A 27608-nucleotide genomic window follows, 5' to 3' on the forward strand; every position below is an offset into this window, starting at 1 on the left:
TTTGCCAAACAGCTGCTGCATTTTTCTGGCGATTATCTACGCTTTTCCTGTAGGAAGAAAAAAAAACTGCTAAAATGCTGGGTGTAAAACTACCCTAAGGGCATGTTCACACATTCACTATTTGGTCAGTATTTTATATCAGTATTTGTAGCCAAAACCAGGAGTAGGTGATAAATACAGAAGTGGTGACGTGTTTCTATTATAGCTTTCCTCTGATTGTTCCACTCCTGGTCCAAATACTGAACATAGGAACGTGGCCTTAGGGAGCATTTACATTGTTTTGGCAGTGTACATCACAGTTATACATTACAGTAGGGTTCCCTGATGTCCACCACTTACGGATGCCTCTGATGTATGCCAGCCTTAGTTGTACAGCTGACAAATCTCCTATGGTGTTATATACTGATATTGCATTATGAGCCACTGGGTATATAAATAATGTGTCTTCCTTCACATAGAAAATTAATTTAGCATTTTTCTTTTTTTTCCTGGATCTAGAATTACGACAAAAGCAAGAGATTATGATGAGAAATCAGATGATGTCTGTCAACCCTCAAGTTGTGGTGCCAGTCCAGCAAAGGATGCCAATTATTCCAACGCAGTTTGACGCGCGACTGTTAGACAGGTGCTGGCATTCATATGCTCAGTGTTAGGTTCGGTATTGATCAGTAGTAAATATGTTAAATGTCTTATCAATAATAAAACTGATGCACATATTAGATCACCCTTTTATAAAACTCCACTAGTACCCACTAATAACTGTGCCCACATTGTTTTTTTGTTTTTTTTAACTGAGCAAAATGTTGTAATCTTGATTGTACAGTGTAAGTCATGTTTTTGAAAATGCATTGCTTTATTGTTAAATAGTACAGAACTATTGTGTCTGACTCCTTCTAATACACAAATTATAATGTGTTTTTTTCTATATTTTTGTGTAATTCTTTTATTTCCCACATACTCTTCAACAATAACGCTCATTATAAAAAAAACAAATGTTATTTTTTTTATTAGAGGAGAATTATTGCCATCGAATGACTTGATGATTCCCAACGACACAAGACAAATGCATTTGGCTTCACACTTTGGATCATCAGTTCCTGGTCATTCAAGTGTCATGTCCAACAGAGCTTTCTCTACCCCAGGTAACACTACCATGAAAACACTTTGTTAACAGTTACTCCTGCCAATCACATATATATGTATATATACCAGGGATGTCAAACTCAAATACACAGAGGGCCAAAATTAAAAACTTGGACAAATTCGTGGGCCAACCTTGACATTTATTTAAAAAAAAGTCAAAAATTGAGGACATTTTTCCTTATCATCAAATATAATGATGAACCTTTTCATATAGAAACAAACTTAAAGGAGTTGTCCCACAAACAAAGTACATTTTAATTAAAAGATCTTAAAATAACATAAATAAAACCTTGAATAATACAGATAATAAACTATGATGCCAACAAAAGTGCCCCCAAACAAATACCCCCACAGTACCCTCCACACGCACGGTATGATGACCCTACTGTAACCCACCAGCAAAGTATGATGACCCCAACACAATATCATGCCCCAACTATGATCCCCACACAGTATAATGGGCCCAACATAGTTCTCCATACAGTATAATGGCCCCACATAGTCTTCCATACAGTATAATGGGCCTACATAGTCCATACACAGTATAATGGGCCCCACATAGTCCTTCATGCAGTATAATGGCCCCATATAGTCCTACATACAGTATAATGGGCTTCACATTTAAAAAAAAAATACTCACGTCTCCCCGGTCCCTGGCTGCTCCGGTCTCCGCAGTGTGCGCTTTGAAACTCTATACTGCTCGGCACAGCAGGCGTAAAATAGTGACATCATTGGGCCCACTGCAGTGAGACATAAGACGAGGAGGGAGAATGCTGACGCTCCCTCCTCCATTATTGCTTTCATACAGTTGAGAGTGCGATGGCGGTGGGGGGCGGTGCCAGCATCAAGGGCCAAATATAATCACCCTGCGGGCCGGATTTGTCTGTAAATGTCTGGGAAGTGAGGAGACCAATGCTAGAGGTTTGGAAGAGGAATGTTGTGCCATTCTCATCTGATGTAGGATTCTCATTTCTCAATAGTCCTGGGTTTTTCTTTGTCAGATTCTTCATTTCAAAATGTTTTCTATTGGTGAAAAGTCTGATCGGCATGTCGCCGGTTCATCACCTGAACTCTTTTTCTACTAAGCCATGCTTCTGTGATGGATGCAGTATGTGGTCTAGCATTGTCTAACTGAAATATCCAAGGCTTTCCTAGAAATAGTTGAAAGAGAAAAAACGTTCCAGCTTCCATAAAGTGCAAAAATATTTATGGATACAAAAAGGATTCCATATAAAATAGCGTTGCTATGGAAGCTGGAACGTTTTTTCTCTTTCAACTATTGCAAGTGGTCCCTTGTGTTCCATGCCGCCGGACACCTAGGAGTGTGGGTGAGCTGGTCTTTTTTCTACTTCCTAGAAATAGACATTGTCTAAATGGACAAATATGTTGTTCTAAAACCTCTATATAATGCTCAACATTTATAGCGCTTTTCAAGATGTGTCACTTTTCCATTCCCTAGGCACAAATACAATCCCATGCTATCAGAGATAAAGGAATTGTGCACTTATAACAAGCTGAATGGTCCCTCTTAGTGATGGGCAAACCCCTGACTGTTCGGGTCCGGCGAACACCCCTGGTTTCCCGCACTGTCATATGCATGACAGCGCGGGAAACAGGGGCTCTGATCAGTGGTAACATTGCTACCACAGTCAGAGAGCTGCGGAACACGCTGTCAGATGTCGGCGTGATCCTGCAGCTGTGACAGTGACCCGCGGTAAAAAGCTTAAAAAAACACCATATACTCACCTTAATGCTTAATCTCCGATGCCCATGTCACCAGTAAAAAATAAAATAATAAACCACCATAATCCTCACCTATCCGATGTAATCCACGTAATCCCGAGTGTCCCACACAGATCTCATTAATGGAACTGCCACATCGTGAGATGTGACTGCTCTAGTCAGCATCCGGCGATACACAGGAGTGATCGCGCTCCTGTCAGTGTAAGTGTATAGCGCTGAGCGGCTGGGAGAGAGTTCACCGGGGTTCAATCAGTTGATGAGCTCTGGTGACTTCACTTACTGCATCACTGCGTGAGAAAATTCTCATGTAGCAGTGATGCCGTGAGGTCACCAGAGCTCATCAGCTGAGTGAACTCCAGTGAACTCTCTCTCAGCAGCTCAGCGCTATACACTGACACAGGAGTGGTTACATTTCTGTTGCAGTGTCTAGCCTGCTGTCTTGTAGAGCAGTCACTGCTGATGTGACTGTCCTACAAATGATCCGATCGCTATGGAACACTCTGGATTATGTCATCACATCGGACAGGTGAGTGATATGGTTGTTTTTCATTTATTTTTTTTACAGGGGACATTGGCTTCAGGGGATTAGGCGTTAGGTGAGAATAACTGTGTTTTTTATTTTCAAATAAATATGTAAAAAACGGTGTGGACTTTTATTTAAAATAAAAGACTTTATTCTGGCCGTGTCTTTATTTCCAAACCTGTACTATAGAGTTAGTTATCGGGGCGTCTTAGAGACGCCTCTCCATTACTAACCTGGGCTTCATGTCAGCTGCCAATACAAGGTTGACATGAACCCCAACCCTATTTACCCCACTTGCCACCACTACAGGGCATGTGGGAAGAGAGAGGCTAAGCGCCAGATTTGGTGCATCTTATTGATGCGCCATTTCTGGGGTGGCTGAGGACTGATGTTATTAGCTTTGGAGGGGGCTAGTATCCATGGTCCCTTCCCTGGCTATTAATATCAGCCCACAGCTGTCTGGTTAGCCTTTGCTGGTTAGATTTTATAGGAGGACCCTACGTCAATTTGTTTATGGGGTCCCCCTGTAATCTGGCCAGTAAACGCTAATCAAACAGCTTTCAGCTGTTATTAATAGCCAGGAAACATTTGGACCTAATAGTCCATTCCTATGCTATTAATATAAGTCCACAGTTGTCTGTTTAGCCTTTGCTGGTTAGAATTTATAGGGGGACCCTACATCAATTTTTTTTCTGGGGTCCCCCTGTAAACTATATATTATCTATCTATTAACCTATTACCTATCTATCTAGCAGTCTATCTGTCTATCCATATATCTATCTATATATCTATTATCTATCTATCAATCAATAGACTCATAGATAGATAGACATATAGATAGATAGCTTGATAGATAAATAGAAAGATAGATAATTAGATCGGTAGATAGATAATAGATTTCAGTGTATTGCCGGCTGCTGAAAGAAGCGGTCACATCTCACGATGTGACTGTTCTATTGATGAGATCTGCATGGGACAATCTTGATTACGTGGATTATGGCGGATAGGTGAGGATTATGTTGGTTTATTATTTTTCTTTATTACAGGTGACATGGGCATCGGGGATTAGGCGTTAAGGTATATGGTATTTTTTATTTTTTAGTTTTTTGCAGGGGACAAGGGCATCGGGAATTAGGTGTAGGTGAGTATATTGTTTTGTTTTTGTTTTTTATTATTATTTGAATATTTATTTATTCATTTTAACTTTTTTTTTTTTTTTACTTTCAGCACAGGCACCGAATGATGAGAGACTACTGCTCTCATCCAGCGCCACCTGCTCTCTCTGTTTACAGTGACAGCAGGCGCCAGCTGATTGGGGTAGCAGTCTCATTAGCCAGTGCCTATGACACGCGTTAAGGTGTTCGTTACGGACCCCGAACTTTACTGTTCGGGTTCACCCATCTCTAGTCCCTCTCCTCCAAGTCAGCAGGACATGGTGTACTTGGTTTCCATAAAAAATTTGAGTTTGGATTCATCTGACCGGAGAACAATTTTCAATTTTGTCTTAGTCCATTTTAAATGAGCTTTGGCCCAGAGAACATGGCAGCTGTTCTGGATTGCTGAGAGCTGCTACTGCGCATGTGCGGGCAGCGGGGGCCATTTTGATGCATGTAAATTTCATGTGTGGCACACAAATTACACAGGCAGCATTTAAAATAGTAGGCAGGTCACTGAAAGCACAGTGACCTGTCAGAAGGCAGAAATATGAATACATAAGCAGAGCACCAGTTAAAGCCCCTCCCCAAAGGCCCGCCCCGAAGCAGGAGCATATCATTATGTCCAAAATGAAAATAAAGATTATAAACCAACCTCTGGACGGATTTCATCAACAAAGGTATCATTTTACTCAGTGTAATGGCACCCACCTGACAGTGTATGTGTTTTACTAAGCACAATCATGCTGACAGGTTCGCTTTAACTTGCATTTGTGGATTGCACAGTGAACTATGTTCACAAACAGTGATTTTTGGAAGTATTCCTGAGCCCATGAAGTGATTTCCCAGACAGAATCTCCCCTCTTTTTAAAGCAGTGCAGCCTGAGAGCCCATAGATCATAAACATCCAATATTGACTGTTGACATAATAACTTGGGCACATGGATTTCTCCAGAATCTTTGAATCTTTTGATGACATTTTGGACTGTAGATGGTGGGATATTCAAAGTCTTTGCAATTTTATGTTGAGGAACATCTTTCAGAAATTGTTGTACAATTTTTAGATACAGTTGTTCATCACTTGGAGAACATCTGACCTTCTTTGCTTCTGAGAGACTACCTCTCAAACATGCTCTTTTTATACAGTCAGGTGACTTAGTTGAAAATTACCCTTCCAGCTGTTTTTCATTAGTACCACTTACCTTTCCAGCCTTTAGTTAACCCTTTCCCAGCCTTTTTGAGATGTGTTTCTCCCATCAATTTCTAAATGAGATATTTTTTTCTAAATGAAATGGAGAAATGTGTAACTTTCACCTTCTGATCTGTGTTCTATGTTCAGATGTGAATATGTATACATGTTCATGTACTGTATATACAGTATATATTCATATATATATTGTGGGAATGCTACTCACTTGGGTGCATGGTGAGGTAACACAGGAACCGTTTCCATTTAAATGTCCTGGCTGGTTTATTGGTTCTTCATAAACCATGCCACAAGCAAAGGAAAATACTGTAAACGGCCTTTCAGTGCAGGCAATACAAAGTAAACAGTTCCAACAAAGTCACTTTAGAGACAGTCCAGGACACACAGGCTGGATAGCATCCAGTATACCGGCTCAGTCTGAAGACATCACACAGGGGGTCTTCTTAGTTCAACACACAGGCCATGTGTCAAACAAACAGACTCCATATTATCATGTGAACCACACCCAGAGGCAGGGTGTGTGGGCAAACAGACCCGCCTATCTCTCAGGTTGCCTGTAAACCTGACCCAGGTGCACAAACAAGCCTCTTAGTACTATGTACACTAGAGCATTACTCCATGTTTACATCATAGAGGACAACAACCTCTGTGATACATACCTCCCATCAACTATGTGTCCGGTAGCCACCTTACAATATATCTTGAAATAGATTCTCTTATAATTCTTCAGGACAGAATAAAATATTTCTGATCCGTTGAAAAGAATGTATGTATCCTTTAAACTGCCGCTCTGCTTTGTTCCTAGGCTATGGAAACTTCCTACATACAGAACCATTGGATTTTATGGCCAGGAGACAGGAACTATTACAGAAACAAAATATGAACAGGTAAACAAGTATTTAAGCGTTTCAGCTATTGAAAAAAATCATAATGATATAAAAGATGTAGAGACGTATAGAAGAAGTAAGTAAAATAAGAATATGTAAAGTGGGCCTATTGTTTTTGCATAAATCTGTAGAACATGTTAATTTTATAAAACTCGGGAGAAACTGGCATCTTCCTCGTATTCCAACGGCTTGAAACTTATAGAGAATTCTTCCCTAGTTCCATAAAATCATTTATTCACAATAGTAAATAGTTGACATGAAGGAGAGGGGTGCAGCTGTAGTCTATGTGCCTCAGTGTACACGACGGGTCGATGGCTGTGAGGAATATGATTAGCTCAAAGAATACAGCACAATATGACATCAGCAAGAGGAAGCCGCCCTCTCAGCAAGCATTAAGAAAGGTATTAAAGGGGTTGTCCAGGACTTTTTTTTATATTTTTTTACTATGTGCCTAAAGACTAACAGACAGGTAGTTGCTAATAGAGGCAGCTATCTGCCTGTTCTATCCGGTGCCATCTGAGCAGTCAGTGTCCGCTTCTGCCGGCGATTCTGCTCAACATTTACAGAGCAGATCTTCTTTTTCCGTGCTTCTCTGTCGATGGGGCGTGACTGCCGACATCATGCTGATTTACTGCCGGCTCCCCGCAGTTAGGCAGTGGAGAGCCGACTCTCAATCAGCATGACGTTGGCAGTCACGCCCCTTCAAAGTGGCAGAGTGGAAGAGAAGCTGCTGTTCTGTTGAAGTGCCATCACCGGAAGCCACTGAATTGCCAGCAGGTCCTGTTTGTGACCACGCTGAGCCGGCAGAGATCAGCATCGGGCAGAACAGACAGTTAGTTGGCAAATACATGCCTGTTAGTTCTTAGGCCTGAAGTAAAAAAATGATTTAGCCCTAGATAAACCCTTTAATGGAAACCAAGAGAGCTGCTGTATTGTATCAAATATACATTTACTGCTGCTTAAAGATTTAAAGCTAGTTATATTTTACAGAGGACCAGTCATTGGGATAAAAGGGGCCAGTTTTTGCTTTATTCTGATTTGAGCTGCTTTGCTGAGTGCGCCAATTTTTCTTTATCCGCCATACGGTCCCAGTGATACAGGCCTTTTTATTTCTTGATAATTTTTATGGTCTTTTACAATTAGGAGTTGCTCACAGGATAATTAAGCAGAGCAGACTAAAGACACGGCCTCAGTGAATCCTGTGAGCCACATCTCCTTTAGTGCTATAAAAATTAGCACTAAAAGAAAAGGCCCATATCTCTGGGACCACACGGTGTATTTAAAAAAAGAAAATGGCACGCTCAAGAGAGCAGTGGGGATAAACTATGAGCAAAAATTGTCCTCTTTTGAGCTGGTGACAGATTCTCTTTGTCTCTTAGAGATTGCAAATATGTTCTGAAATGAAACCACCACTTCACCATTAAATCTTCTAAGAGCCTTAAAGATTTAAGTCCTCTACTCTTTACTTTCCCTTATACTTCCTAGTATAGTCATACTATCATGGCTAAAGTCCCTTAGGTCCCAATAAAGAGACAGCAATTGATGGAGCACTGGAGAGCCACAATATTATTGTAATTCATAAGTCTCAGTGCTGATTCTTCCGTTAGATTTTTATTAAATGTCTTTCAGAAGTCTCCCACTGCCTCGGTTTTGCAGCCGTTTCCCCTCAGCTGTAATAATGTAAAAATAATGCTTTCTTAAAGAAAACATAAAATATTTTGATTCCATAAACTAATGTTCCACGCCGTGCATGCAATGGGAATAAGTATACCGATGCCAATACATTTCTAAAACCAATTAAACTGTATCCAATAACTTCTTGTAAGCCCAGAATATGTGTACTTATTTAGAGTTACCATGCTGATCTCTTGCAGGAAGTATTACTTTTAAATTAGTTGTAAAGCACATTGCACAGCCATAGATCGCACTCTGCAGCTGCTACATCTCAGTGGTATATTAGTGAACCTGCAAGTGACCGCGATAAGCAAACTGCAAATTTAGATTTTTTGCAACTTTGTCACAGCCGTGGCAACGCTCCCCTATTTAGTATCATTACACTGCAAAGTTACAGCTTTATAGTGTGACCTTTGTCCATGCATGTATAGCGACCATAGCTGCTGTGCCAACCCATCCTTAGACAAAACATTTCTTCCATATGGCAACTTTAGAATACATAATCTAATGGGTTGTCCCACAAATAAATATTAAAGCGCTAAATATGATGCCCAATGTAAAGGCAATGTATTACATTACAGCTACAAACCTGAACTTCTTATAAGCAGATTGACACAAGAAATGTTGTCCATAAAGAACACAGCGGACAGATATATTATTACTCTGCTGTATTTATGAGCACTTTCCCCACTTCTTCCAGTTTCTCGTACCCCTTCCACGAACACATGACCTATTTGTCTTGTGTATTCTTTCAGTGCTCCTAGAAGTCAAAAGTCACTAAGTAATAGGCTGCCCTCACATAAAACAGCATGTTAAGCCAGCAGATCCCAAGTAGCACTATGGGGATTTTTTCTATTATCAACTACCCCCTTTAACCATAATTATTATGTGTTCGGTAGTTGCATTAAAATACTGATCGCTGCCTTCATCTGTTCCAAGCGTCATTCCCCTTCTCTTCTGCACCAAATGGCTCACACAGAATCTTCTGCCAAAACCTAAAATATCTTTCTCAATGTAAGTCTATGAGAGCCTTGATGTGAGTCTCATAGACTTGAATTGACAAAGTGACTCCCGGTCCGAACAGAAGAAGCCAGGGATTCAGAACTGTGGTCATATGGTGCAGAAAAGGACCGGAATGCACTGGAATGGCGCTGGGAACAGAAAGACGACAGCAATTTGTAAGTATTTTAATGTGTGCACTGTGCACATAATAACTATTGCCAAGAGGATCGATAATAAAGCACTACTTTTAAGTTACTTTGTTTTATCAGAAAAACAGAATAAGTTTTACATTTGAATAATTTAGAATCAAATGCTCCTTTGTTTAGATATTGCTTTTACATTCCTGTTATGGCACCCCTTAGTGATTTATTGATTCCTTCCTAAAACCTAAATCCATCTAATGTGTCCAATACTGGTGGTCACACATGGTCAGTAACTTTGACCCATGGCCTGTATCAGACAAGCCAACAAGAATCAGCTTTGCACATCTTAAGTGGACGTTCTTAAAGGAAATGAAAAAAAAAGTCATCATAATTCTGTGACAACAACATTTAACAGGTGTCTTTTAAAAATGAATCCAAGTTACATTTTTTGGGGGGAGAGAAAAAGATCCATATGGCCTTGTTTGTTTAAAAATTCTGACCTTTATTCCGTACAATTAAAAATTGATGATATCCAAACAGTTAAAAAAACGTGCCCATTCTGACACGTTTCTGGCCAAAGCCCTTAGTCATAGAATGTAACATACTGATAACAGAAGTGCTATATAAAGGTTTCACCTCAAATGACATCACAACGTGATTAGCATTTATTATGTGTTATTTCAACAGATTAATAACAAAAAGAGAAAAAAAAAAAAGAGAATTTGTCAAAGACATCAGAATTGACATAGCATAAAGTTGTGTCCATGAGATAATAAATAGCGAGTAGAAATTTCTTTAATGAAAATACGTTCTTATATCTGAAAAATAAAGAAAATTCATTAGAAATCAATCACACAGATGTCATGGCATGCATTGAATCAAGATTTAGTCCTGAAGTGCAATAGATTGCGTATGTTGTTGTGCGTAGCTTATATGTATATATATAAAATATACAGATGTCGCTACTACATACGATAACGAAAGATGAAATCTTGACAATAGTTATAAGCAATATGCCATCAAATGTACATAGCATAAATCAATTCCTTTGGACACAACTTTATGCTATGTTAATTCTGATGTCGTTAACATATTCTTTTTTTTTGTTTCTTGCAATAACACATAATATATGCTAATCACGTTGTGATGTCATTTGAGGTGGAACCTTTATATAGCACTTCTGTTGTCCGTATGTTACATTCTATGACTGAGGGCTTTGGCCAGAAAGGCGTCAGAATGGGCACGGGTTTTTTAACTGTTTGGATATGATTTAGAATTTTTAAACAAACAATGCCATATGGATCTTTTTCTCTCAATTTTCTATGAATTTAGGGTGGTCAGCGGATTCAGATCCAGGCAAAACTAATAAGGAGCAATCAGACTATATACCACACGATGAGGCTATTCCCTTTTTTTGTGATTTTTTTTGCTAAAATTTTTTTTTTTGTGTGATCTAACAGAAATGTAACATTTAATTGTGGGACAACCTGTTAGTGGATTGTTTAATCTCATCAATATCTGTCCATATGCACTATTACGTTATATGGAAATCATAAATAGAGACTTTCTGCTCGGCTTTACAAAAAGAGATCCTCAATCAACTAGAGTGGAGATCCACTATCAAGGATCATTTCTCATTCTGGCCAACCTGATCCATACATATATTACATTCATTTAAATGGATGCATGTAACACAACATTTCACCTGTTGTATGGGAAAAGAACTTCCCCAGCAAATTAAATTTTTGACAATTTATCTTTACTTTTTAAGTTACTTGCCCATATTTATTTTGCTGTATAGGATGGATATGGAAATTAATGCAATGTATCACCAAAGAGAGATGGACAAGTCTCATAGAAAAGGTTTAGTTGATATGGACACACCATTTCTCTACCATGGGATGCCATCCAACACAGTAGCATTCAGAGGTCGGCAGATGTGTCCAGAAGGCCAGCTTCCCTCAGATTTGTTTGTCCATCGCAATGCCCTAGACATCCTTCATGGTAGCACAATTTTGAAGACTAGTCCATATGCTCCTATTAATAGCCTGCAGAGGGAAAGAGCCCGCAGACCAGGTAGAAGATCTGGCAATCCAAAAATTACAGAAAGCAATATAGGAGTGCAAAAGATCCCAGCAGAAAGCAAACCCCAGTCTTCACCTTCTGCTACCGAAGAGGAGAAAGAGGAGAAAAAAGAAGATGATACAGAGACATTTAATAGATGTGACCAAGGAAAAGTAAATGCCGAATCTGCAACAGACAAGACTGCGATTGAAAGCCAAGACAGCCAGGAGAAGACAAGTAATCCTATTCCTTCCATGTCCAGTAGAAGCAGGACAGGGGCAGACAAAGAACTTACCAATCCAGGGCCAACATTTGAAGACAGATACCTTTACCAGTCTCCAGTTCATCTGTCACCAAGTCCATTCAGCTTTCCAGTAACGATGAATCCTTCACTTCTTCCAGGTAGGCATTACATCCTCTTGTTCAATGACTTCTTCTGAGTGTTTGTAAAAGGATAAGGGAAAATGAAGTTTAGGATCACAGTGCGGAGACATTTTATTGGTGACTGTATAGTGATATTGAGATGTGGACAAGGTCACCGATGTAATTCTCAACATGATAAATGGTTCAAATTGCAATGTGGTTTCAAAAGCAAACTTGTTATTTTAAATCATCTCCATTCTCAAGATCAGGGGATTTTTAATTACCTAGCTTTGCAGTCACCGCTGCAGTCTATCAGTGATAGCCGGTCTCTTGGGCAATGAGCGCAGCACTTACAAGGTCTTTTCTATAGAGCTATTTGGTGCTGCTCTGAAGATGACCAGGATTTCTGGATCCAGCCAGCTTCAATGCCACTGCGCTCCACTATTACTGCAGAGACAAAGCTGCCTCTGCTTACAGCATCATAGAGTGGACAGTTCAGGCAGCGGCGCAAGGATGCCACTGGTCTGAACTGTCAATCAAGTAAGCAGGAAAGCAATGCCCTTGGCAAGCAGAAAGTCAGGATGCAGGGAAGAGGTGCTCTCCTGAAGATCAGTGGTGAAAATGATCCTTTACTTTTTTAAGCAAAATATATATTTTTTTATATTTTCTTTTCTATCTCCATATAAAAAATAATCTGAAATCTTATAGTTTTACTATAAGCACTAAGCCCGTTTTGTAGAAATGACTTTTCATTAGTCATTTCATTATCATCACAGACAGGATTACAATGACAGGAAATACCTATATATAGAGAACACAGTATCCACCATGGGTGATGTCACAGCTCACTTCCTCCTCTTTCCTGCACAGTGAGCTCTGCTCAGATCACGCCTAGAGTACTCTCCCTGCTGTAAAAAAATATCTCTAAATGCAGTTAGTAAAGGCTCAGAAAATATGTTTGTCCCATTAGTCAAGTACAGTAAATAGAATAAAAAATCTTTCATCAGAAAATAAAAACAAATCAGAAAATAAAGGATTTGTTTCAATATCTGGTTTAATTATTAAACATATTATAAGTGACAATGCACTGGAAAAATACCATGCTGTCCAAAGCATTGAATCTGAAGGCTAGAGTGATACACCATTGTGAAGACACGGGGTCTTCCGTGGGCGTCATTTACTCAGACAACACAGGGGGAGGGTAAAACAGGGTGGCAATATTTTATTGAACCAAAAAGCGGACAATAAACACATAGAACAGTCCCAGCGAATACCCAAGATGGTACAACATTACACAGTCTCACCCTTCCACTCTGCCCGCCTGGGATAGGACAGCTGCGACTGTTACCTCAACCAGTAGCCCCCCGCTTCTGGCGGGCCCCCACAGAGAGGAGGTAGCGGCAAGCTTAGAAAGTTAGCAGTCCATCGAGCTACAAGGCCAGGAGACCCGAGGGTCCCACACTGGCCTATCCGAGAGTTTCCATGGGGCCAGATGATCGGATGGTCCCAATTTGGCTTCTCCGAATGTCTCCATGGATTTCAGGCGACCGGTGGGTCCCTCCTGGCAACCCCAAACAACATATCCATGGGGCCAGGTGACTTCATCGTCCCAACCTGGTCTCCCCAAATGTACCCATGGTCTCTCTGATGGTCAATGGAGCAGATCCGTAGCTTTCCAGTCAGGGCTATATACCCTTAGGCTAGAATCATGTAGAATCCAAATCTGTGTCTCTTTGGGTAAAGCCATCCTTCCGAGCTGATGGTCTCAGAGAGTCTCTCTCTTATTTCTGACCCAAGTCTCTTTTCAGCAGGATAGATAAACCCTTTTTCTATTTACATATAAAGATCATCAGTCACAGGTCAGAGGTAAAGGTGCAGGGCTCAATCAGGTCTCATTGTTTGAGCTAATCAATTTACATAGCTGTTATAGCAAGTTCTCTTTAAATCAACATTCAGCTGACTTAGTATAATATGCAATTAGTATAGTAACAAACCCCATTGCTTCACAGACCCAAGAGGAGACAATATTCAGGGTTATACAAATACTGGTCTGCTCTTATTGACCAGGCACATAAGTACACATAGATTTACAAGTCAACATAAACATAATAGTGTATTTCTCTTGGATAAACAAATTTAATCACCTGGCTTATTAAGATTGTAGGCTGTATCGTCACAACCATGTTCCAAATTATTATGCAAATGCTATTTTTCTTTGATTTTCCTAGGTGTCAGTGCAAATGACTCAGTATATTGTTCAAATCATCTTTAGAGTATAAATCAAATTCTATTGGATACATCTCCCAATGATAACAGTATTTTTTCCAAAACTAAACAAAACTCAAAATGCACTGTTCTAAATTATTATGCACAATAGAGTTTCCAAACATTTTATAGGTTTTAAAAAGCTGAAAATGGTCATTTGTTGAATTTGCAGCATTAAGAAGTCACATTTACTGAGATCAAAAGCTTTTTTAATCAAAAGCACCTTAACAGGCCAAGTTGCATGTTAACATAGAACCCCTTCTTTGATATCACCTTCACAATTCTCGCATCCATTGAACTTGTGAGTTTTTGGATAGTTTTAGTTTCTGCTTGAATTTCTTTGCAGGATGTCAGAATAGCCTCCCAGAGCTGCTGTTTTTCTGTCAACTGCCTCCCACCATAGATTGTTTACTTGAGGATACTCAAAGGCACTCAATATGGTTGAGGTCAGGGGAGAATGGTGGCACACCATGAGTTTCTCTCATTTTATGCCCATAGCAGCCAATAACTCACAAGTATTCTTTGCAGCATGAGATGGTGCATTATCATGCATGAAGAGAATTTTAGTACGGGTAGCACAGTTCTTCTTTTTGTACCATGGAAAAAAGTGGTAAGTCAGAAACTCTATATACTTTGCCAAGGTCTACTTATCAGCGGTCTCGTGGAAGTTCAGGTTCTGGTTCCCGCCCCCAAACTTTATTCCAAAGTTTGGTTCGGGTACCAGAATAGTACCCGAACTTCAACCAGAACCTGAACCCCATTGAAAACAATGGAGGCCCAGACTTTTGAACCGCAAAATTCTCTCTCTCCAACGGAACTCAGGGGAAAGTCCATATTCTGTGTTTTACCACCACGATGTGTTTTTTTAAGCATTTCCACAGCGGCAAAAACGCTGCAGAAACGCTTAAAAAACGCATGGTAGAAGGCCTGCCATGTTCCCCAATGATAATCCGCATGTGTTGTACACATGATGCGGGAATTTCCGCTGCGGATTATCATTGCGGACAAAAACGCAGCACTACCAATTATTTTGCGGAAGTGCTGCGTTTTCGCCGCCATTGACTTGCATTAGAACGCATGGATTACGCATCACTGTATATGTAGATGCACATTCCATGCGTTCCAATGTGAAGATGGTACCCAGGTCTAGAGAAGAGGAGACTCTCCTCCGGACCTGGGTACCATAGAACCTGTAAAAAAAAAAAGAATAAAATAAAAAATAAATATATACTTACCTTCTGGCGGCCCGCGGTGCGCTCTTCCTCGCATGCCGGCAGTTTGGGATTGACTGAAGGACCTGCGCTGACGTCATAGTCATGTGACGGGTCACGCGATGCTGACGTCGGCAGGTCCTTCAGTGTACCGTGAGCAGCCGGCAAGGGATAACGGAGGGAAGCAAGACACCGGGGCCATCAGAGGGTAAGTATAGATTTATTTATTTTTTTTTTACCATTCTTTTGGTCACAGTATATAAATCCATGCCGTTTGCATGGATTTATATAGTGTGACCAAGTTGACAAGCACTTTCCAAGTGATGCTAAAATCGCATGGAAAGCGCTTGTCAACCCGCATGCGGAAATGCAAGTGAAGAACGCTTCACATCCGCATGTCCCTGGCAGGAAAACGCATGTACAATCTGCATGTACAATCCGCATGTACAATCCGCATGCGTTTTTTTCTGCCAGGGAGATGCAGAAACGCTCAGGAAAAAATCCGGAGCATTTCTGCATCGTGGGCACATAGCTAGTGTTGAGCATTCCGATACTGAAATATCGGGTATCGGCCGATATTCGCGGTATCGGAATTCCGATACTTAATTCCGATACTTTTACAATATCGAATACCGGAATCGGAAGTTCCCATAATGCCTGCGCTCTGCAGTGTCTCTGAAGGATGACAAGCTGGATGGCAGCGCTCAGCTGCGATCCAGCCTGTCATCAGAATGCCATCCCAGCGTGGGAGAATTCTCCTGATTGTTTAAAAGCCGGCGCGCGGTAAAAGCCGCCGGCTTTTAAACAATCACACAGCCCCATACTGCTTCCCCGCAGCCTCCCACCCCGATCCTCCGCTCCCCTCGCCACCTCCCATCCCGATCGTAAGTTAGGACCGGGCGGGGAGCGCAGCACCAAGGAGCGGGGAGCGAAGGACCCGGGCGGGGAAGCCGGCAGTGAAAAGACTTCACCGCCGGCTTTCCCGTTCTGTGCTGCGCTTTCCCGCCGGTTATTTCAAATGAACAGCTGAGGTATCAGATGATGCCGATCAGCTGTTCATTTGAAGTAGCCGCGGTGCCCTCAGAGGGTTCATGTGAGTTCATGCTTGACTGCATGAACTGAAATGAAATTTCCCACGGTCGCACAGGTCAGCCACACCTTCCAGACCGGTCATGATTGGTGTGTGTGGGTGTCTGTGCGGGTGTGCGCGGTGTGTGGGGTGTCTGTGCGGGTGTGCGCGGTGTGTGGGGTGTCTGTGCGGGTGTGCGCGGTGTGTGGGGTGTCTGCGGGTGTGTGCGGTGTCTGTGCGGTGTCTGCGGGTGTGTGCGGTGTCTGTGCGATGTCTGTGCGATGTGTGCGGTGTCTGTGCGATGTCTGGGGGTGTGTGCGTGCAGGCAGACATAGGCCGATGTGACACTACTACTCCCATCGGCCTATGTCTGTCCCCCGTCCACTCGTGCCAGCAGGATCAGCTCGATGGGAGCAGTAGTTCCCATCAGCCTGATCCTGCTATTTAAATTGCCCTACTGTGTCCCCAATAAATTTTAAATACATGTCATTGGTGGCCAGTGGTTACCTACAATAAATTAGTTCATACATTACCTGTCCCCGCCGATCGCCACCTAAAATAAAGTAAAAAATAAAAAACTACACCTATACTCACCTAGACACCTAATTCCCCGAAGCCATCGATCTCCTGTAATAAAATATAAAATAATAAACCACAACCTTATCCTTACCCCTCCGTAGTAGTCCACGAGTGTCCCACGATGATCTCCAGTTCAGAGCAGCCACATAGAATGTGACCGCTCTGAACCGCTGCCGCCGCTAGAATGATGGGGCCGTAAAGCAGCCCCGTCATTGCATAAGCGGGTTCGCCGGAGTTCAGGCAGCGCTGCTCCGGTCAGCTCCTTTACGGCCCTGCTGTATCGTGAGAAATTCCCACGGTACAGCAGTGCCGTAAAGGAGGTCTCCGGAGCTGCGCTGCCTGAATGCACTCCGGTGACCTCAGTCAGTGGCTCCCGCTGCCGGGAGCGGACGTGTTCCCGGCAGTGTGAGCTTACAGCAGCAATGCACAGCTGTCACCATCTCCAGATGTGACAGCTGTGCATGGGAGATCAGCGCAGGAACGTGGACAGGTAACTATTTTTTTTTTTAGTAAACTAAGAATTAAATAAAATGGTGTGTTTTATTTCAAATAAATTATTTTTTTCTGGGTGTAGTGTGTGTTTTTTCTTTTTAACACTTTGTAGGTTAGTAATGGGGGTGTCTTATAGACGCCCATCATTACTAATCTGGGCTTCATGGCAGCTGGCGCTGACATGAACCCCAGCCCCATTACCCCCTGCCACCGCACCAGGGCAGCGTGGAAGAGCGAGGCTAAGTGCCAGAATTGGCGCATCCTATGGATGCGCCATTTCTGGGGCGGCTGACGGCTGGTGTTTCTAGCCTGGGAGGGGGCCAATATTCATGGCACCCTTCCTGGGCTATTAATATCAGCCCCCAGCTGTCTGCCTAGCCTTTGCTAGCTATTAAAATAGGGGGGACCCCACGTCATTTTTTGGGGGGGGTCCCCCATTTTAATAGCTAGTAAAGGCTAGGTATTCAGCTGGGGGCTGATATTAGTAGTCTGGGAAGCTCCGTGGGTATTACCCCCTTCCCAGGCTTCAAACATCTGCCCCAGCCGTCTGCTTAACCTCCGCTAGAGACTAAAATTATGGGACATCCCACGCCAATTTTTTTTTTAAATAAATCCTTTATTTTAACACTAAATGACATTTGAGGAGTTGATAAAGATGCAGTCCCTAAATTATTATTTATTTTTTAATTAATTTTTCCCAAAAATGTTGACGTGGGCTTTGCCATATTTTTGTATGCCAGCCAGGTACAGCATCCAGCTTCTATGAACGCGCCATTTTCCGGGGTGGCTGCGGACTGCAATTTGCAGTGGGGGGGAGGCCCAGAGAGCTTGGGTCTCCCTGCGCTGCAGATTCCATCCCCCAGCTGCCTAGTTGTACCTGGCTGGACACAAAAATAGGGAGAAGCCCCACATATTTTTTTTTTTTAATTATTTCATGAAATATTTTTTTTAAAAAAGGGCTTCCCGATATTGTTGTGTTCGGCCAGGTACAAATAGGCAGCTGATGGTTGGGGGCAACCCGTTCCTGCCTGCTGTACCTGGCTGGACACAAATATAGTGCGAAGCCCCACGTCAATTTTTTTTTAATTATTTCAGGAAATTCATTTTAGGTTCGGGTCCGTTCATCTCTATCAAGGTCATTTTCACATCTTCATGGACCCTAAAGGGGCCTGTCATCTATCTTCCCATGATTCCGGCCCAAAACATGACCGCCACCTCCTTACTGACATCACAGTCTTATTGGGACACGGTGGCCATCCACTACTCCATTCATTTGGACCATCCAGGGTTGCACAGCACTCATCAGTAAACAAGACTGTTTTAACCCCTTTCCGACCTGGTCAGTAATAGTACGCACCAGGTCGGAAAGGCCGGTTCAGAGGGGGCTCCGGCGCTGAGCCCGCACTGAACCGGGCACATGTCAGCTGATTCTTACAGCTGACATGTGCCCGCAACAGCCGCGGGTGGAATCGCGATCCACCCGTGGCTGTTAACCAGTTAAATGCCGCTGTCATACTCTGAAGTGCGTCCTAGGCCCCGTCCATCGGTGACCCCGTCATGTGATCGCAGGTCACCAATGGGTGGGCATGACAACCCAGGATCTGCAGCAGACCCCTGTGGTTGTTATGTCTCAATTGCTATGAGTGCCACTTAGTGGTCAGCGCTCATAGCAAGTGAGCATTTCTGCTGCATACAAGCAATCTGCTCATCGCCTGTATGCAGTAGAAGCAATCAGATAACTGCTTCTTCTAGTCTCCTATGGAGACTATTGAAGCATGCAGTAAGTGTAAAAAAATGTTTTTAAAAATATTAAAAAAATATAAAAGTTTAAATCACCCCCCTTTCGCCCCATTCAAAATCAAATAATTTTAAAAAAAAACCACATACACATATTTTGTATCGCCGCGTTCAGAATCGTCCAATCAATATAAAAGAAGAATTAATCCAATTGGTAAACGGCGTAACGAGAAAAAAATTCTAAACGCCAGAATTACGTTTTTTTGGTCGCTGCAACATTCCAATAAAATGCAATAACGGGCGATCAAAACATCGGATCTACCCCAAAATGGTATCAATAAAAACAACAGCATGGCGCGCAAAAAATAAGCCCTCACCCGGCCCCAGATCCCGAAAAATGGAGACGCTACGGGTCTCAGAAAATGGCGTAATTTATTTATTTTTTTAAGCAAATTTTGGATTTTTTTTTCACCACTTAAATAAGAAAGAACCTATACATGTTTGGTGTCTATGAACTCGTATTGACAGGAGAATGAGAATGGCAGGTCAGTTTTAGCATTCAGTGAACGTGGTAAAAAAAAGGACCCAATAAGCAACTGTGGAATTGCATTTTTTTTTGCAATTTCACCGCACTTAGAATTTTTTTCCCGTTTTCCAGCACACGATATGGTAAAACCAGTGATGGTGTTTAAAAGTACAACTCGTCCCGCAAAAAATAAGCCCTCACATGGCCATATTGAACGAAAATTAAAAAAGTTCTGGCTCTGGGAAGAAGGGGAGCAAAAAATGAAAACGCAAAAACAGAAAGACCCAAGGTCGTTAAGGGGTTAAAATCAGTCTTCACGTATGTCTGGACCCACTGCAACTGTTTGCTTGTGAGCACTGTTTAGGGGTGGTTTATGCAAAAATGAAAGCCTCTGGAGGCACTAGCAGCTTCAAATACCGTTTTGTTTTGTAATAGTATTTTAGCAGCTGCTCTCAGCGTATACTCACACTAGTGTAGATTCTCTCATGCAAGAGAATCGGGATGATTATGCTAATGACACGCGGGTCAAACTCTGTCAGAGTTTGAGCCTAGTGTCATCTTACTGTCATCCGATTCGTCTCAGCACATGTGCGGAGAAGATGGAGAACTTAAATTTCTCCATCTTCTTCATTGTCACTTTACTTGTAAGTCGGACTGCACTCGGATGACATCCGAATGCAGTCCTATGTTTTACCCACACCCATGGACTTGTATGGGTGCGCATGGTCCGATTTGCAGAGCCGCTCACAGTATGCTGTGATTATTTTCTCACGCCGAATCAGCATGTGAAAAAATATTGCTGATCTGTTCTGCCTCATATTATAACATTGGACCGAGTGCTATGAGATAAAACATCGCATAGCACTCGTTTGAGTTATATGCTAGTGTGAGCGAGCCCTTAATTCTATTAATTTGTTTGGCAGAAACCTTCTTCATTATGCTTCTATCTGCTCTAACCTGTCTGTGCTCTGTACCAGTCACAAATCTCTTCAGAGTACGATGATCATAGGCGGATTATAATGAGGGCAATTCGGGCTACCGCCCGGGACCCGAGGCTCCAGGGGGCCCATGAATTGCCCCCATTATAATTCGGAATCGCATGTTTGTTGTCACCGCCGCGGCCACATATAGTTTAATCCTGGGCCCGCCCTGCCTCATTTCAATTGTCACCGCCACGGCCGCAGGTGCTTTGATGCTGGGCCCGCCCTGCTGAATGACGTCTAGCAGGATCCAGCATACATAGCGTGGGCGCGTCTGACATTAGCTGTAGTCACGCCTACCGTCACTCACGGTCTGCCGAAGAGGAGCTTCATGGTGGTGCTTGCCGGTTTCCACCTTGCACCGCACGCACACACGCCTGTGCTGAGAAGAGTGAAGACTGAACAAGCTGCTGCACCTGCATAGTCCCCTGGCTCCCTCAGTTCTCCTCCTGTCCTCTGTCTCTGGAGTCTGGCTGCACTGGGTGAGGGTCTGACTGTTACACTATAACCTAATTTCCTATAAAGTACAGGCAGTGGTTCTAGGCAGCAGTATTAATCAAATTTTTAAAATATGTGTGTATATAATGAGGAGTATGGGAGCGCACTGAAACTACGAGACAAATGCCCCTGCACACTCTGTTTCCCTCCACCTTGGAAATGTTGCCACATTTCTAAGATGGAGGGTCGCATAGTGTGCAGGAGCATTTGTCTCATGTACTTTTAGTTTACTCCCATCCCCCACATAAGCCACATTTTATGCACAACAAGAAAAAGCCCCTTGCCCCTAGGCCTCCTTCACACGTCCGGATATTTCCGGTACTGGAAAAACCAGTACCGGAGATATCAGTGTCCATGTGCCATACGTGTGACATCTGTGTGTCATCAGTGTTACACGTACCGGCGCCTGGGAATCAGTGTACAGCTAGCACTGTTGCCAAGCGCCGGGTGCTGGAGGCAGCTCTTATCATTGTCCCCAGCTTGCGCTGCGATCAGCACTAGCATGGGACAATGTTGAGAGTAGTATTCTGCTCTTGCTGTCTCCAAAACCTGTAAAAATAAGAATAAAATCGAATGACTCGCTGCAGCGAGCGGGCCAATGACCTGTGCTGACCTCATGGAGCGGTGTCCTGTCAGTCACTGAGCTCAGTGGAGGACAGGGGCCCGCTCGCTGCAGCAAGTCATTCTCCTCTTCTCCTCAGTGTGTGCGGTTACCTCAAACCAGGTGAGTATAATTTTTTTTTATTTTATTCTTATTTTTACAGGTTTTGGAGACATCGGGAGATGAATACTACTCTCAATATTGTCCCTTGCTGATTGCAACGCAGCCAGGGAACAATGATGAGGGCAGTGTTCGGTACCCGGCACTTGGAAAAAGCGATATCTGTACACTAATTCCCAGCCACTGTTACATGTCACACGAATGACACACAGATGATATCCGAGTGTCATCAGTGTGCAGGTCTGTGGGGTGTTTTGCATCCCGTGCAGCGTGTAAAAAAATGATCCGTGGAAACACACTGATATGTGCACAGACCCATTCATTTGAATGGGTTTACAATTGTGTTAGTGTCTACGGTACGTGTGGAAACTGTCACCACATGTTCTGGAGCCACTAACGTGTGAAAGAGGCCTAAGATACAGAGTGTAGCGTCGGCGTCCCTGCCTCCTGCTAGGCAGGGACGCTGTTCCCCTCACCTCTCTGCTCCGTGCCCGGCGGCTTCCTCCCGCTCTGCTTGCAGCGCCCGCTCTCCCCCGGTCACTGTGCTTAGGGCGCGCGCGCGCTTCCCCTCTCTTAAAGGGGCCGCACGCGTCACCCTAAGGAGTCCCCGGCCAATGGCCGGAGGATCCCTCCATATATAAGGCACCTCCTCCAAAATGGAGGTGCCCGAGCAATGTTGTTGCACTGTTCACTACTCTGCTTCAGCCCTCAGGTCCCGTTGCCTGTTACCTGCCTGTTACCTGCCAATTACCTGCCAGTTGCCTGCCAGTTTCCTGCCAGTTTGCTGCCTGATTCCTGCCTGTCATCCGCTTTCCTGCTTGCTAGCCTGAGGTCCGACGGTCTGCCTTCCGACACCTGTCAGTCTGTCTATGGACCAGCTTGCCCGCTCACCTGGGAGCGCTCACCTGCTACCTGTCTGCTAGCCTACCTGGAGGCTCCGCCGTCACGTGCTGTGACCACCTGCCAGTCCAGAGACTCTTGCCTGCTCACCTGGGAGCGCTCATCTGCTACCTGCCTGTTAGCCTACCTGGTGGCTCCGCCGTCACGTGCTGTGACCACCTGCCAGTCCAGAGACTCTTGCCCGCTCACCTGGGAGCACTCATCTGCCATCTGCCTGCTAGCCTACCTGGAGGCTCAGCCATCACAGGTCGTACCTGCCCGTTTACCCAGAGACTGTCCCGGTCACTTGCTGTGACCTCCTGCCCGTTTACCCAGAGACTGTCCCGGTCACTTGCTGTGACCTCCTGCCCGTTTACCCAGAGACTGTCCCGGTCACTTGCCGTGGCCTCCTGCCCGTTTACCCAGAGACTGTCCCGGTCACTTGCTGTGACCTCCTGCCCGTTTACCCAGAGACTGTCCCGGTCACTTGCCGTGACCTCCTGCCCGTTTACCCAGAGACTGTCCCGGTCACCTGCTGTGACTGCCTGCCTGTCTTCCCTGGTCGCCACCCGCTTCCTTACAAGGACCGCCCCCTTGTATAAGTTGCTCAGAGGTTCCGCCTCCCAGACCCGTTACACAGAGCACCGCTTCAAATTCTGATTCTACGCATTTCTACTACTGTCACTATTTCACAGTCTCTAGTCCCGGGGCGTGCTCAGTGTACAGCCAGGATCTATCTCGCGCAACCGTGGATGGAACTGAGTTCCGGCTGCTGTTAATTCCTTAAAGGGGTTTTCCACTACTCAGATAACCCCATCTTAATCCGTATGTTAGTTTCCCCCTTGTAAAATATCAACACTTTTACTTACCGCCAGTGCTGTACCAACGGTGCCGCTAGTATGGCAGCGGTAGTGAGAAAAACTGTTATTTTTACAAGGGGGAAACATATGAATTGAGATGGAGTAGTAGACAATCCCTTTAAAGTGAACCTGTCATGTCGAATAATGCTACTAACCTGCAGATGTAGGGATAATCTGCAGGTTAATATCGTTAGATAGGTGCCTGATGGCTCTACTGAAAGTGCAGCTCATGGGAAAAAAATGGACTTTATTCATCACAGGAACTGCCGGCTTTCAGTCATTCAGGTGTACAAAGCATCTACAATTGCCGTTCACAGCACTGTGAGTGTCTGCTGTAAGAACGCACTGACACTTTCACTGACAGCTGGCTCTTCAATGATGCACTGCACCGGGAGAGGTCAAAGTCTCAGTGCGTTCTTACAGCAGCCACTCACAGTGCTGTGAATGGCAATTGTAGACACTTTGTACACCTGAATGACTGAAAGCCGGCGGTTCCTGTGATGAATAAAGTCCATTTCTTTCCCATGAGCTGCACTTTCAGTACAGCCATCAGGCACCTATCTAACACTATTAACCTACAGATTTTCCCTACATCTGCAGGTTAATGGCGTTTGGGGACATGATAGGTTCGCTTTACATGCCACTGTCAATCTCTGTGGCTAGGCATCACAGGCAATAGCGATTTTTCCTATATGCAGCAATGCAAAAGTACCGCTATATATAGTACAAGTGATCAAACGATCACCGGTTCAAGTCCACTGAGGGGACTAACAAACTAAAAAAAGAATAAAATCCATTCACCACCCATTTTCTCCCATTAAAAATATTGATATTAAAGGTGTTGTCCAATCTTAAACTACAAGTCTGCAGTCACACTATGTGACTGCAGACTTGTGAATCCTCATGTGTTATGCATGTGTGGGCTTATACTGTATACAGGAGGCTATGTGTGGGCTCATATTGTATGTAGGGGGCAGTGTGGGGCTCATACTGTATAATGGGGGCTGATACTGTATAATGGGGGTTGTGTGTGGACTCATACTGTATGTTAGGGGGCTGTGTGGGCTAATACTAGTTCAGTATGCCTTAAATTTTGAATAAATCCCCAACAGTGTCACCAGCAAAGCACCCCCACACCATCACACCTCCTCCATGCTTCACGGTGGGAACCAGGCATGTAGAGTCCATCCGTTCACCTTTTCTGCGTCGCACAAAAACACGGTGGTTGGAACCAAAGATCTCAAATTTGGACTCATCAGACCAAAGCACAGATTTCCACTGGTCTAATGTCCATTCCTTGTGTTCTTTAGCCCCAACAAGTCTCTTCTGCTTGTTGCCTGTCCTTAGCAGTGGTTTCCTAGCAGCTATTTTACCATGAAGGCCTGCTGCACAAAGTCTCCTCTTAACAGTTGTTGTAGAGCTGTGTCTGCTGATAGAACTCTGTGTGGCATTGACCTGGTCTCTAATCTGAGCTGCTGTTAACCTGGGATTTCTGAGGCTGGTGACTCGGATAAACTTATCCTCAGAAGCAGAGGTGACTCTTGGTCTTCCTTTCCTGGGGCGGTCCTCATGTGAGCCAGTTTCTTTGTAGCGCTTGATGGTTTTTGCAACTGCACTTGGGGACACTTTCAAAGTTTTCCCAATTTTTCGCACTGACTGACCTTCATTTCTTAAAGTAATGATGGCCACTCGTTTTTCTTTACTTAGCTGCTTTTTTCTTGCCATAATACAAATTCTAACAGTCTATTTAGTAGGACTATCAGTTGTGTATCCACCTGACTTCTGCACAACACAATTGATGGTCCCAACCCCGTTTATAAGGCAAGAAATCCCACTTAATAAACCTAACAGGGCACACCTGTGAAGTGAAAACCATTTCCGGTGACTACCTCTTGAAGCTCATCAAGAGAATGCCAAGAGTGTGCAAAGCAGTCATCAAAGCAAAAGGTGGCTACTTTGAAGTTTTTCAGTTGTTTCACACTTTTTTTGTTAAGTATATAATTCCACATGTGTTAATTCATAGTTTTGATGCCTTCAGTGTGAATGTACAATTTTCATAGTCATGAAAATACAGAAAAATCTTTAAATGAGAAGGTGTGTCCAAACTTTTGGTCTGTACTGTATATATATATATATATATATATATATATATATATATATACACTAGATGGTGGCCCGATTCTAACGCATCGGGTATTCTAGAATATGTATGCGGCCGACCGGGCGCGACTAATCAGCGAAGCAGTATTTAAATGGGTTGTGCACTACTTTAAATTAACCCCCCAATGTATCCCCCTGGGGACCCGTAATGAATTTTATAATTACGTCATGTTGTCAATACTGCTTGTGACAACATCGCTGACCACGCACAGCCAGCACGTAATATCCCGGCTGCAGCCGGCTCTTGCTTCCGCTTACATCACGACCAATCAGCAGAGCGGTGTTTAAATTTAGCGCCAATATTGCTGATGGGTTGCGGCCGCAACCAATCAGCGAACCGTGTTAATGAGGACCGGGGAGCGGCGCTGCCTGTGCGGGTACTTCCGCTGGGAGCTAGCGCCGGTCATCTCCTGGCTGCATCGCCGCTGACCTCCGTGCGGCAGATGAGCCGCTAACGGCCGCCATCTTGTTCTGAAATCCCGCGTCGCTGATTGGCCGCGGCCAGACCAATCAGCGACGCGGGATTTCCTGGACAGACAGACAGACGGGATAAGCTGATTATATCGTAGATATATGTATATATATATGTATGTGTATATGTATGTGTGTGTGTGTGTATATGTGTGTGTACATACCCCCCTCAGCCAAGTGACTGACCGGCGCCTGAGCACAAGATCCCTGCAGCACTATGACTACATAGTACAACTGCACCTTCTGTAAAAAGTGAAGTGCGCGGGATTTGACCATCGCAACTGCACACAGAGGGCACTGTAACATGCAGGGGAAGGGGGACATATTATAATTCACACAGGAGGTGGGAATTCCTTGCAGGCCCCGGGATGGGAACACATCAGAAACTTGTAGGAATAAAAAGTAATTTCACACCAACAAGACCTCTACTATGGGGCATACAGGTATGTGTAGATTTACATTTCTATCACCTGTATGGCCATATTAGAGATCAGATAAGTGCCAGGGGCTGACAGATTCCCTTTAATATTGAGCAGAATTAATTTCAGCCCCTTGGGAAAATTAATCTCCCACCCCTGCTCTGTTATGTTTAGTTCTGTTCATAAGGAAAAAATTTGCGTGGCGCGCGGTGCTCTCTCTGGAGTGGGGTGGGGGGGCCCACGCCTTCTAAACTGCCCGGGGCCCTGGCTACCCTTAATCCACCCCTGACGATGATCAAGCTTAAGTTTTTGTGAAATATCTATTGGTTTCATACCTTGTCCAAGTCATTTCACTATTTGATGCTTTTCAGGTGCAGAGATCCTTTTTCTTTCCCATATTGCTTGAAACCTGTGTCCTGCTTAATAATGTGGAACGTCCTTCTTAAGTAGTGTTCTATTAATTGGATGCACCTGGCAAACTAATTATCACAGGTGTTTCAGTGATCCAAAGAGCCCCGAGACACAACACCATCCATGAGTTTATGTGAAAAACAAACAATTACATCTTTATGACACTAATATCAAATTTGCATAATAATTTTGAACATGGTGTATATAAGAGAGAGGGAGCCAGCCACACATTGGCAAGAAGGCTTTCATTTCTTCACAGATGCATTTTATTTTTAATAGATCACAAAAGGTTAATGGGTCCCATTAATTTTGATGGCTTTTATCAAGGTTTTTAGGTGTGTTAATGCTCTATTTTGATGGTCAAAACCAATGGATAATATTTACTGGATATATCATAAATGCCTAATATGAGAGAATCCCATGACCT

The 27608-nt window shown here is 43.5% G+C and overlaps 1 protein-coding gene across 3 annotated transcripts in view; it reads left to right on the plus strand.

Annotated features, from left to right (window-relative positions):
- The window catches only part of SAMD7 (sterile alpha motif domain containing 7), a 91142-nt gene that overhangs the window by 43022 nt on the left and 20512 nt on the right, over positions 1 to 27608 (plus strand). For all 3 annotated transcript variants that reach the window (XM_073674861.1, XM_073674859.1, XM_073674860.1), the window contains 4 exons: positions 499 to 625; positions 1012 to 1142; positions 6576 to 6657; positions 11278 to 11942. In XM_073674861.1, coding sequence (XP_073530962.1) covers positions 499 to 625; positions 1012 to 1142; positions 6576 to 6657; positions 11278 to 11942 — 1005 coding nt within the window. The remainder of the gene's footprint in view (positions 1 to 498; positions 626 to 1011; positions 1143 to 6575; positions 6658 to 11277; positions 11943 to 27608) is intronic.

This window comes from Phyllobates terribilis, unplaced genomic scaffold (assembly GCF_046119375.1).
Source record: "Phyllobates terribilis strain yellow unplaced genomic scaffold, ASM4611937v1 Scaffold_3__8_contigs__length_932513732, whole genome shotgun sequence".
NCBI classification, from domain to species: domain Eukaryota; kingdom Metazoa; phylum Chordata; class Amphibia; order Anura; family Dendrobatidae; genus Phyllobates; species Phyllobates terribilis.